The sequence below is a fragment of the Neofelis nebulosa genome, chromosome 8, assembly GCF_028018385.1.
Source record: "Neofelis nebulosa isolate mNeoNeb1 chromosome 8, mNeoNeb1.pri, whole genome shotgun sequence".
NCBI classification, from domain to species: domain Eukaryota; kingdom Metazoa; phylum Chordata; class Mammalia; order Carnivora; family Felidae; genus Neofelis; species Neofelis nebulosa.
In genome coordinates this window covers 25,688,105-25,700,929 of record NC_080789.1, presented here as the reverse complement: position 1 = coordinate 25,700,929, position 12,825 = coordinate 25,688,105, and the positions used below count along the sequence as shown (strand labels likewise).

The 12,825-nt window shown below is 37.0% G+C and overlaps 2 protein-coding genes across 14 annotated transcripts in view; one reads left to right on the top strand and one right to left on the bottom strand.

Moving 5' to 3' along the window:
- The window catches only part of LOC131519062 (uncharacterized protein C3orf20 homolog), a 189,313-nt gene that overhangs the window by 28,844 nt on the left and 147,644 nt on the right, over window positions 1-12,825 (bottom strand). The gene's annotated exons all lie outside the window — the stretch shown is intronic.
- The window catches only part of VEZT (vezatin, adherens junctions transmembrane protein), a 79,680-nt gene that overhangs the window by 38,712 nt on the left and 28,143 nt on the right, over window positions 1-12,825 (top strand). For 6 of the 11 annotated variants that reach the window (XM_058741739.1, XM_058741737.1, XM_058741745.1 and 3 more), the window contains 4 exons: window positions 941-1,216; window positions 3,968-4,105; window positions 8,851-8,998; window positions 10,829-11,160. In XM_058741739.1, coding sequence (XP_058597722.1) covers window positions 941-1,216; window positions 3,968-4,105; window positions 8,851-8,998; window positions 10,829-11,160 — 894 coding nt within the window. Of the gene's footprint in view, window positions 1-940; window positions 1,217-3,955; window positions 4,106-8,850; window positions 8,999-10,828; window positions 11,161-12,825 lie in introns of all 11 variants that reach the window. The other 5 variants (XM_058741740.1, XM_058741738.1, XM_058741736.1 and 2 more) reach the window with 1 other exon arrangement.

Here is a 12,825-nt window from a genome sequence, read left to right as displayed (position 1 = left end):
ACATATTATTTCTGATTGGAAAAATGCTTATATTTTCTTGAGATATTTATTTCTGTGCAAATAATTAGAGTCTGACTTTGGGAAAAGAACTGATACTATCTTAATATTAAAATGTACTTTAATGTTAAAAATTAGTAACAATTATTTTTACTTTTAAATTTGTAAAATTGGATTTTAGGGGCGCCTGGGTGGCTCAGTCGGTTAAGTGTCCGACTTCAGCTCAGGTCACGATCTCGCGGTCCGTGAGTTCGAGCCCGACGTCAGGCTCTGGGTTGATGGCTCAGAGCCTGGAGCCTGCTTCCGATTCTGTGTCTCCCTCTCTCTCTGCCCCTCCCCCGTTCATGCTGTGTCTCTCTCTGTCTCAAAAATAAACGTTAAAAAAAAAATTTTTTTTTAAATTGGATTTTAAACTCTGTACTTGGTTTTTAGGTTAGAAGAGTCCATATCTTTTTTTTTTTTTTTAGTGTTTATTTTTGAGACAGAGACAGCATGAGCAGGGGAGGGGCAGAGAGAGAGGGAGACAGAATCTGAAGCAGGCCCCAGGCTCTGAGCTGTCAGCACAGAGCCCGATGTGGGGCCTGAACTCATGAACCGCAAGATCATGACCTGAGCAAAGTCGGACACTTTAACCAACTGAGCCACCCAGGCACCCCAGAAGAGTCCCTATCTTTAAACAAAAAGTCATTTCAGAGGACACCTGTTTCTTACATTCTTTACAAACTTATTAGCTTAGATTTTAATACCTAAGACACCGTTGTTTAGTTGCTAGATTTTTAAAAAACTATTTCACATTACTTATTTAAATGTTATTTTTTAAAGTCATAGTTTACAAAGAAGCTACTAGCATTTTGTCTATTTTAGTAAACCTGAATTATGGACTAAAGTAACACATCCTTCTCTAATCTGATGGGTATCATGTTTCTTGGTTTCTGTGTTATAGGGATGTCTCAGTGCTGTTTGCCTTCATTAGTTTGCTCATTATGCTTCCCACTTGGTGGATTGTATCTTCCTGGTTGATATGGGGAGTGATCCTGTTTGTTTATCTGATTATAAGAGCTTTGAGATTCTGGAGGACAGCCAAACTACAAGTAACTCTAAAAAAATACATTGTCCGTTTAGAAGATACGGCAACAAATAGCCGAGCTTTTACTAATCTTGTGAGAAAAGCTTTACGTCTCATTCAAGAAACTGAAGTCATTTCCAGAGGATTTACACTGTGAGTTCATATTTCATTTTATTTTTTAAATAATTCTTTTCTACTACATAGTTAAATTAGAGTATTTATTACCTATTTTCATTTCTGTGTTGCATTTACAGAAAAAAAGTAAGTTTTTTCTTTAGCACTTAATAAAGTCTGTTAACTGTGAAGGAATGAATACATTATATGCTAGATTTAATATGTAGTATGATTCTGCTTATCTACTTTGAGAAACCAAAGAGCTTAGAGAATCATGATTATTTGTGTTATGTGATTTCTTATGAGTTAATATACAAAAAGAGCCTAATATTGAAGCTGGCATGCAAAATTACCCAACAAATGTTTGTTTCCTTTACTCTCTGCCAGACATTCTCTTTCCTCAGTTTAAATGATAGATGTATCTGACTTGAATTCATTTTGAAAAATGTTGCCATGCATTAATAATATTCTTTAGGTAAATGTTAGCAGATATTATGGCACTGATACTCTCAGTATATCAAACAAATATTCACATTCCCACAGGAAATTAAATACTCTCCACTGTAGTCCAGTCTTAATTAAATATTAAGGTATAGGATATATAGGATATTTATTCTGTTATTAAAAGGATAGTTAATGTTTATTGAGCACGAATTATGGTCCAAATACTCTGCTAGGTAATTCTGTATACAACTAAAAGCACACAATTACATATGGTAGAACAAACGTTCAGGTCCATTCCATCTGACTCTAGAGCTTGTTTCCAGTCTGCTAGGCTTCCTGCTGAACACTAACAAATGACAGTAGTACTGTAGTAAGTTTAATCATTTATTTAACTTACATAACCTTTCCAGTCTGTAGGTGGGAGAAAGTAAGTATATGATGAAGAATGATTATTACTCTTAATTACTTATATCTGCAAAATCACGAAAAGGGAGAGCAGAAGAACCTTGGGTAGTAATCTCGTTCTTCACTCTGCTGTGCTCTAGAATAGCACTTAAACTGTCCTGACAGAAAAGCCATATCTGGAAAATAACAAAACAGGAAAGCAAAAGTATCTCTAGTAGTCACTCATTCTTTACTCTGTTGTGTTTTAGAACAGTGTTTAAACAATCCCAAAACAGGAGAGAGATTTTGTAACTTTTTTTTCTGTGTCTTTCAAAATGTAATAGTTCTCCGTGTCTGTTAATATTTGTCCTTGTATTATAAAGTCTATTTGTTGATAGAGCATAACAAATATTAAGTTGTTTGAGCATTAGATTTTAAAAGTTGAAAACAATGCTAAGTAATAGGTCCTTTTCATTCTTGATTTGTACAGTATTTCACTGAGCAGACTGGTTAAGCTAAATGGCTATGTGTCCAATTAATGCTTAGGCACATATAGAGGATTCTGTGCTTTTTGTCATTTTCCAACTTACATTAAAAATTATGTCTAGAATTGTCACGAAGAGCTAAAATGGGCCAGCTACACATGACTTACCTCCGGGTTATGATTCCTATCCATTGACATGCAGTCAGGCAAAAGAAATGTTGGAAAAAATTGTTTGACTTGTCTCCATCTAACTGGATAATGGACTGAGAAAAATTATGAGCAACAATAAATCTTGAATCATAACTTTTTTAGAAATATGTTCATCTTTAAAACTGATTTATTAGTAATATGGAGCGCACACAAGAGTTCCATATATTGAAAACATGTGCTGTGTTGTTCTGCCTTAATTTGTCCTCTCTAGCGAAGAATTGAACCATTCTTTGCCTCATTCCCTTATTTTAAATTAAGCCTATCAGTCATTGTCCTCTGTTTTTGTTTTTTTTTTATAGATTTTTAATGTCTGAATACGTTATGGTTTGGTTAACATTTTTAAAGTTTTGATTTAGGTATCTTGTTTTGCAAATTTGTGGTTATATTGTAAGAAATTTATAAATTCCAATATTTTGTATTGCTATTGGGAGAGGTTGCTGCTTAGGTGGAAAAACTATTATCCAATAGCTATGTAATATGAAATCATTCTATGTTTCATTTAACAAAGCATGATATATTATACATCATTGTTGCAAATAGGTACTCCCCATTTATCTTTTGGAAAGTACTATGAAATGTGCTTCCTCTTGAATAGTTTGGAGAGTAGCTATGCTACTACCTAGTAACCCTTCCTTTGCCTTTCTACTTGCATTCCCCTGTTGGCCACTGGTCCTGTTATCTCTCTGCGTCCCCTACTTCATTTTGAGTAGGTAAGTGCCAGTGGCAGCAGGTGGGTAAGTCATTTTACCCTACTTTTATGAATGTACAGAATGTATTTCTATCCAGTATTTCATTGTTCTGTACAAGTGACCAAAAATATGAGTGATGAACATATGTAAATGCATATTAAGAATGTAAAACTTTTCATACTTACTGTAGATACAGGTTTTAAAAACTAAATGTAAAGCAGTACCACTCTAGTATATTTTAGCAGGTAGAGTGTCTATATCAAAAAGTTGCAATGTCTTACCTAAGTATTCTACATTTCTACCATATTTTGACTAAAATATATTGTTTCCCGTATCAGAAGAAGCCTTTACTCTTTGAGATTTTGATTTTTCATTTGTCTTTTTTTGGAGGGGGGCTATACATGTATCAGGGAAATGGCTATTTATGAGACCTGATCTGGGATATTTACAGTCTTTTTCTAATAAAAACCATGAAAAAGGTTTTTTTCTAAGTTGAATAGAATTGGGGATTTAGAAAACAAAAACTTTAGGACACCTGTACAGTTGTATCACATTTTACTTTTCAAGTTTGCTTGACAGGGTCAGTGCTGCTTGCCCATTTAATAAAGCTGGACAGCATCCCAGTCAGCATCTCCTCGGTCTTCGGAAAGCTGTCTACAGAACTGTAAGAGCCAACTTTCAAGCAGCAAGGCTCGCTACCCTATATATGCTGAAAAAATATCCTTTTCTGTCTTCATGTAAGAATAAATATGCTTCCAGAGTCCTGAATATATAGATAGTATAGCTGCATCCTGTAAAAGTTAAGTGTGAACTGAGATTGCCTATTTTGGAGCTAATTTCCATCATCACTTCTATTTTAAAACTGGAAATGCAGTCTAGGGGGAATAACAATAACAGACAGGAAAAAAGGTTTTCTGTTCTCGTGTGGCTATTTCAACTGAGGAAAAACTTGAAGGCCCTCCCTCTATTGGTCCAAAGAATAAAGTCAGAAGAACCTGGCTTTGCTAGGTCTGACATTTTTAAGAGTTACTGGACACACAAATTTGCGTCATGACATGGAAATAAACTGGTAACAGGAAATCCTTCCCCTTTGAAGAAACAGAGGCTCTCAAGTCAGATTGGCTAAGTTTAAATTTTGGCTCTATCAATTACTGCCTAGGTGACCTTAAGCAAGTTTCTTAACTTTCTGTACCTTGCGTTATTGATTTTAAAAATGGCAGTAACAACATACTCTTCCTGTGGTTTTGTTGACATCAAATAAGTTAGTGCATATAAAGTGCTTAGACAGTGCCTGGTGTATAATAAACACTCAGACTGCATGACAATAAGTCAGTCACTTACATTTACTAAATCAGGAAATTAGTTCTGTTAATCAGTAAATAAAGGTATGTAGGATCTTTATTTCAGTTAAGATTCATAGATAAGTTAAATTATGAGTAAATAGAGTACAAAAATACTTCTTTGTACCTTCAGTATTTGGGGTACTGTAGCATGGATAAATATGCTTAACGTTTACAGAGTGCTTTATTATGTCTTTGTATATACCTTTCCAGCTAGATCTTATCTCCATTTTATGAAAAAACTAAATAAAATCTCCATTTTGTGTGATTTGCTTGGTGTTACACGACTAGTGAGAGGTGAAGTTGTGTCTTAAAACCTTTTCTATATGTATATGTATATATATATATATATATATATATATATATATATATATATACGTATATATATATATACGTATATATATATATACGTATATATATATATATATACGTATATATATACTCTTTTAACTGTATGACTTCTTTGGAAATTAAAGCATTTTATTTTTAGTCATGAACTTGTCCATTCAATTCCCATGCTGCCTGAGTACCCATCTGCTATGTGCTAGACTTTTGAGTATACTCAATAGATTAACTGGAATTCATAATACACCAGAAGTGCCCAGGGTACCTTCCAACATAGTAGGACAATGTACTTGGCCTAAGGGGTCAGAGAATGCTTTCAAGGAGTTGACCTTGAGGATAATAAAAGTCTGCATCCAAGTATAATGAAGCAAAGATAGGGGAAAAAAATAGGGGTATGGTAGTATGGCATGTGAACTTCAAGTAGTTACTCATTCAGCAAGTATTGAGAATAAACTCAGTGCCAAGCAGTATGCTAATCACTAGATATATGATGGTTCACATAATAGACACGGTCCCTGCCTCAGAATACTTCTAGCTTAGTGAGGGGTGAAGGAGCAGAAAGGGATAACCTAACAGAGATTGCAAATTTATGAGTTTCCTGTGCCAGTTACTTTTTCTAGGTAATAGAAACCTAGCAGTGGACAAGACAAGATCATTGTACTCATGACTCTGACCTTCTTGTGGATGAGGTAATGAATAAAAAAGTGAGATTTTCACATATCTGTTGTATAAAAACCCAGCAGAATAGGATAGAGTGATTGGTGAGTTACTGCTTTTGATTGGATGATAGGGGAAGGCCTTCCCGAAGAGTTGACATTTAAAATGAGATTTATGGGGCGCCTGGGTGGCTCAGTCAGTTAAGTGTCCGACTCTTAATTTCGGCTCAGGTCATGATCTCACAGTTTCATGGGTTCGAGCCCCACATCAGGCTCTGCGCTGACCATGCAGAGCCTACTTGGGATTCTCCATCTCCCTCTCTCTCTGCCCCTCCCCCACCCACTCTCTCTCTGTCTCTCTCAAAATAAATAAACACAAAAAATTAGAATAAATAAATAAAATAAAACGAGATTGTAATGAGGAGAAAGATCATGTTCCAGTTTGACGGACCAGTGAGTATAAAGATCTTGTGACAGGAGTTATTTTAGCAGGATTGGAGGACAGCAAAAAGGCCATCATGTCTGGAGCACAGTAAATTGGGAGTTGGGGCATTAGGTGACATTCAGAGGTAGGCAGGAACCAGAACATATTTACCACACAAGAAACCTTAAGGAATCAAAATAAAAAAGAATCCACCAACTATTTCTTCAAAAAGACCAAGCAGTATAAACCCTCACATGTCTGGTCAAAGTAAAAAGAGTACAAATATACAAAATTAGTAACAGAGCTATAACCATAGATATGGAAGAAATTAAAATAATTATAAGGAGACAGTATATAGAACTTTGTGGTAGCAACTTTTAAAAAAGAAAACACCTGGGAGCACCTGGGTGGCTCAGTGGGTTAAGTTTGACTTCAGCTCAGGTCATGATCTTATGGTTCATGAGTTTGAGCCCCACATGGTGCTCTCTGCTGTCAGCACAGAGCCCACCTCGGATCCTCTGTCCCCCTTGCTCTCTGCCCCTCCCCCATGCATTCTCTCTCTCCCTGTCTCTCTCTTTCTCTCTCTCAAATAAACTTAGAAAGAAAGAAAGAAAGAAAGAAAGAAAGAAAGAAAGAAAGAAAGAAAGAAAGAAAGGAAAACACCTGATTTTATGTAAACAATGGAAAATTTGCAGGTACAGAAAAGTGATAAAGTTCTTGATGCACTACTATGGAATGATATCCAAATTGTTGAAAAAAAGAATGAAGTGCACAGCATTGTTTATGCTACCCTTCGATTGCGCGTAAAAGTGTGTGTGTATACACACATACACATATATATGAGACTATTTGTATATATGGGAGATTATAAATACATATGAGGGAATATGTGTATGTGTATATATCCACATACATATTTATATTTGGATTTGCTTTTATGCATGCATAAAGTATCTTGAAAGGTGCACAAGAAGGGGCACCTAGGTATCTCAGCTGGTTAAGTGTCCAACTCTTGGTTTCGGCTCAGATCATGATCTTGTGGTTTGCGAGGTCAAGCCCAGCATCCAGTTCCACGCTGACAGTACAGAGCCCTCTTGGGATTCTCTGTCTCCCCTCTCTCTTTCTGCTTCTCCCCTGCTCGTGCTCTCTTTCGCTCTCTTTCGCTCTCTCTCTCTCTCTCTCTCAAAATAAACTTAAAAAAAAAAGAGACATACAGGTTATCTTGAGAGATACTAATCACAGTTATCGTCTGTGCCTTTAGCTAGGGGAATGAGGTAGCTAAGGGACAGGGGTAGGAAGCAGTTTTTACGGTGCCCCTTAATACCTTATGAATTTTTTTATACCTTATGAATTTTCAATCCTGTGAATATATTACATGTTTAAAAATTAAATGAGGGGTGCCTGGGTGGCGCAGTCGGTTAAGCGTCCGACTTCAGCCAGGTCACGATCTCGCGGTCCGTGAGTTCGAGCCCCGCGTCAGGCTCTGGGCTGATGGCTCGGAGCCTGGAGCCTGTTTCCGATTCTGTCTCTCCCTCTCTCTCTGCCCCTCCCCCGTTCATGCTGTGTCTCTCTCTGTCCCAAAAATAAATAAAAAACGTTGAAAAAAAAAATTTAAAAAAAAAAAAAAAAAATTAAATGAATAAAGGAAATTTTAACTACCAGGTTCAGATGGTTTTATAGTTTTTTTAAAAAACTATTTCAGACCATAGAAAAGGTTAGGAGGCCTCTACTACCTCATTTTATTTATGAAGATTCTGTAATTGCAATACCAAAACATGTATTATAAAGAATAAAAAACTAGACCAATCTCACAGATGGAGATACAAAATATTTAAGTGAAATATTTATATATTTGCGATAGCACTATATTAAGATATTATATGATCAAATAGGAGTATGCTGGAAATATAAAAGTAGTTCAGTATTAGGAATTGTATGGATATATTCTTTTTTTTTAATTTTTTTTTAATGTTTATTTATTTTTGAGACAGAGAGAGACAGAGCATGAACAGGGGAGGGGCAGAGAGAGAGGGAGACACAGAATCTGAAATGGGCTCCAGGCTCTGAGCTGTCAGCACAGAGCCCGACGCGGGGCTCGAATTCACAGACCGTGAGATCATGACCTGAGCCGAAGTCGGACGCTTAACCGACTGAGCCACCCAGGCACCCCAAGGAATTGTATGGATATATTCTTTATAAAAACTGTTGAAGGCGGAAAAAATCACATATTAAGCTGATAGATACCCATGAGGAAGAGAAAGAGGAAACAGGCCAGTAGTCTGAGTGGGACAACCTAGATAGAACAGGCTTAGTGCTAATGGTGTTTTGCAGCCTGTGCACTGGGAAGAAGAGAAAAGTAGGTACTGTAGTGTAGAAAGGGCCTGAGCCACAATACAGCGAAGTACACAATATAGTTTCAAAAGGTACTTGTCAAAAATAACTAAGTTAGCACGTTAGCACTTGTAAAGAGTTGAACTTTTAACTGTTTAGAGATGAAGGTATTTTATTCACATGTATACTAGTAGTAAGATACCTGAGGTTTGTTAATATAGTAGATTTTAAGATTGGTTTCTTTTTTTTTTAATGGATATTAATCACCTCCAGTCAAAGTTCAGAATAAAGATGAGTAAAGGTAATTTGGGATGATATGACTGTACCCTTTATACTTTTAATGAAAAGGCCTTAACTTAATTTAACCTACCCCCTGAACTCTGAGAGTGACAATGTAACCAACTACATCTGTGTGGTGCCTTTTAAGGAGCTGGGCCTGGGCCTTAGTGAAGAGCAGATTTCAGAAGAGGAAGCACATGACCTTACAGATGGCTTCAGCCTTCCTGCTTTGAAGGTACTCTGCCTGTGGAAAGGGCTGAAGAAAAGACAGTTGCACTCTGATTGTGCCTGTGCTATCTGAATGTAAATGGGACACCGGTCCCTTGCTGAACCGTCATCATAATAGCCTTCCTGATGTATGTGATGCTGTCTTTAAAAGTTGAGAGCATCATAAAGATTGAATGAGGAGATCCTTATATTCTGATATCAAAATACTTAAAATTCTTACTGTAAGCATATCTTGCGTTAAATCAGAGTTTATAGATAAGTGAGTTTACATTAATAGAAAACCAGCATGAGTGACTTTATGACTACTTGTTTTAACAAACATGGATAAACAGCATATAAGATCTGTATCTTCCCTTGGAAAATCTACATAAAAGGATATATTTGACTATATAAGAATTAAGCTTCTAAATGAAAAAAATTGCAATGATTTCTAACAAAGGTAGATAGAATTCTTTCTATATAAAGAACACTAAGTTATGTTAAATCTAGACAAGATAGGTGGTGCATGAACTGGTTTCACAAAGGAAGAACTAGAAGTGGCCAATTCAGTTTCAGAGCGTCTGGATGGCTCAGTCAGTTGGGCGTCTGACTCTTGACTTTGGCTCAGGTCGTGACCGTAGGGTTGCAGGATTTGAGCCCTGTGTCAGGCTCTGCGCTGAGCATGGAGCCTGCTTAAGATTCTCTCTTCTCCCTCTGCCTCTCTCCGCCACTCATACATGCTTTTGCTCGCTCGCTCACTCGCTCTCTCTAAAAAAAAAAAAAAATAGCCAATTCAATCTCGTTAGTAATAAGTAGACATTTTGCCAAGGTTATTGAAAGTTGATAATATTCATTATCTGTGAAGATCAGTAGTCACACACTATTAATAAAAGTATAGATTGGCTCACTTTAGCAGTTAATAAATACCAATCTTCGGAAAGATACCGTATTCTTCAGTAATCTTAAGCTTAAAGATAAGTAATCAGAATATACTCGAAGTATGTTCATGATATTACTACAACAGTAAATATTGGAAACAAATTAAAAGCTAAGTAATATGAGATTGGTATATTCTTTGGGATTAGTAGTCGAAAAATTGTACAATGGAAGAAACAAAATAAAGCAAGTTAGAAAAACAGTGTGTGTGGTAAGATTCCAGTAGTAATTTTATTTTTATTTTTGGCTTTTTGAGAGAGGGAGAAAGAGCGGGCACAAGTGAGCAAGGGGCAGAGAAAAGCGGCGGAGAGAGAGAATCCCACAAGGGGCAGGGAGAGAGAAAGAGAAGTGAGGCTCACCTGAAGCGGGGCTTGAGCTCACCCAGTGCAGGCTTCAAACTCAGAAACTGAGATTAATACCTGAGCTGAAGTCAGACGCTTAACTGGCTGAGGTACCCATGCACTCCTATGTTATTTCTTAGCTGTTTTCTAAGCCAAAATAATGGTATAATTTTGAATCCTAAACTCTGGATGTATCACTGACTAATTTCTTTGGGCTTCTATAGGTCCATTATTCCTACTGTCTTCTTTCCTACTTTGTGTCAAATTTGTAAATAATTCATCAAGGAATATTCATTTACAATAGATGTATCTCATTATCAACACTTCTTTTCTGGGATAGAACTGTTCTAAAATATATACTGGTATTACATGCTATATTGGTATTAGAAGTTCCCACATGCCATGACTACATAATTTGATCAAACATTCTCAGCCAGTCTTGAGGGTTAGTTCAAGCTCAGCCGTATTCATTACTTAGGATAAAGTGAGAAATTTAACCAGAAGTTAAGATAAACAAATTAGTGGTTTGTTTTGAATTTTGATCAGTTTTTTTTATTGATGTAGTCCCGTTTTCTTTCTAGGTTTTGTTTCAACTCTGGGTGGCACAGAGCTCAGAGTTCTTCAGACGGTTAGCCCTATTACTTTCTACAGCTAATTCACCTCCTGGGCCCTTACTTACTCCAGCACTTTTGCCTCATTGTATTTTATCTGATGTGACTCAAGGTCTACCTCATGCTCATTCTGCCTGTTTGGAAGAGCTTAAACGCAGCTATGAGTTTTATCGGTACTTTGAAACTCAGCACCAGTCAGTACCACAGCGTTTATCCAAGACTCAGCAGAAGTCAAGAGAACTGAATAACGTTCACACAGCAGTACGCAGCTTTCAGCTCCATCTGAAGGCATTGCTGAATGAGTAAGTTTAGAAGCCAAATAAGAAAACGTCCCCATGTTCAGCAAGCTTCATTCTCCTGCCATTGTGATGATTGGCTTGTGTCCTAACTGGAAAGTAGCAGCAAAATTAAGACATGCAGCATGAAGGATAGTTTATAGCTATGAATGTAGCAGAGAAAGAATGATTTGGGGAGTCATTTGTAGTTTTCACTTTGTCTGATTTCAGCCCAGAACCTAGAAACATAGGACAAAAGCAGGTGTTCCTTCTGTTTGAGAGCTGAAATGGAGATGTTTATGAATACTGAGCTTGTTTTAACTCTTTTTAAGTGGGGCTCTTAAACTGGAGCCTGCGGTCTAAGAAAAGTATCTGCCAGCACTGGAACAGTAAGTTTTAAGAGGTATTGTTATATATAGTTGAAGAATAACATATTGCAATTTTAAAAATAAAGCATATTTGAACATTTTCTACATCAGAGGACCAACTTTTTTGGCCCCAGTTGAATAGTGAAGTGCAGGGTCCATAGTTTATATTTGTTTATCTTCTACTTTGCCTGGTATTATTGGTACTCTGCCTTGGTCAAATGTAGGATCCAGTCACTCCAGTGAAGTTTTTCTGTAACGGATACTTGTAGTATAGGGCTGGATCAGATGGATGGTTGGGTTCATGTTGTGTTGGTAATCAGGAAGGTCATAGGAACTTAATGAGTTGATGAGATTGTAGTTGATGTACTCGACCCTGGATACCAGGCAAGAAGTAGAAGAGGAGGGCAGGAGTCCATTTTGTAAGATCAAAATAGAACAAAACAAGTCAAAAGCATTTGAAGTCTCAGTAAAATCAAAGGGCTAGTTCACTGGAGTGAGGAAGGATATGATGAATAAAAATAGGAAATTAAGGTGAGAGAAACATTTTGAGAAGGTAAGTTTTTACCCATCTATTTACTGTCTGAGCTGGTCTCTAGCTGCTATTCTAAGAAAGCAGATGAATGAATGCTAACCTGACTCAGTCTTATCTCCCACAGGGAGTATGGGAGACAAGGCAATCTCTACTTGAGTGGGCAACAAAGGTCGGGCCTTTGTCAGGAAAAAATTTCAGTGGAAAGGTTGTATTGGGCAAAGGTAGAGTCTCTAAAGAATTAATTTTTGGCAGTAGAATCAGAACTACACAAGACATAATGGAATGCATTAGAGTGAGGGAGGATGGCTCAGGGAAGAAAGGCCGCACTGGATGGACATGAACAAGAGGGGCTTTGTGCCTCGGGCAGAGATTGTGGATTATGCATGGGAAGGATGTCTCCAGCTTTAAAATGAAATATTCTATATATGCTACTATACGTCACCTTTCAAACAGTATACCGGTCACAAACCATCATCTGTGATTTGCTCTATAGCACAGCTACACAAAATTTTTAGAAGTGTTGTCTGAACACTTCCAAAAACATTTGTTTTGTGTTTCACTCCTCCTCCTTACTTGTCCCCATTGCTCTTCCCAGTTGCTGATACTAGGGCATTAACCCTTTAACTGTTCTCCCTGTCTCCAGAGAGCTCCCTGCCAGATTAATGTTTCTGAGGCATGTATTTGCTTTCTCCCTTAATCAAACATCTTCACTGGTTACAGAGTACAAGCAGCAGAGACTGAAGTCTGTGTAAAACATTCTGTTGAAAGAATTTGCTATAACTCTATTATAGT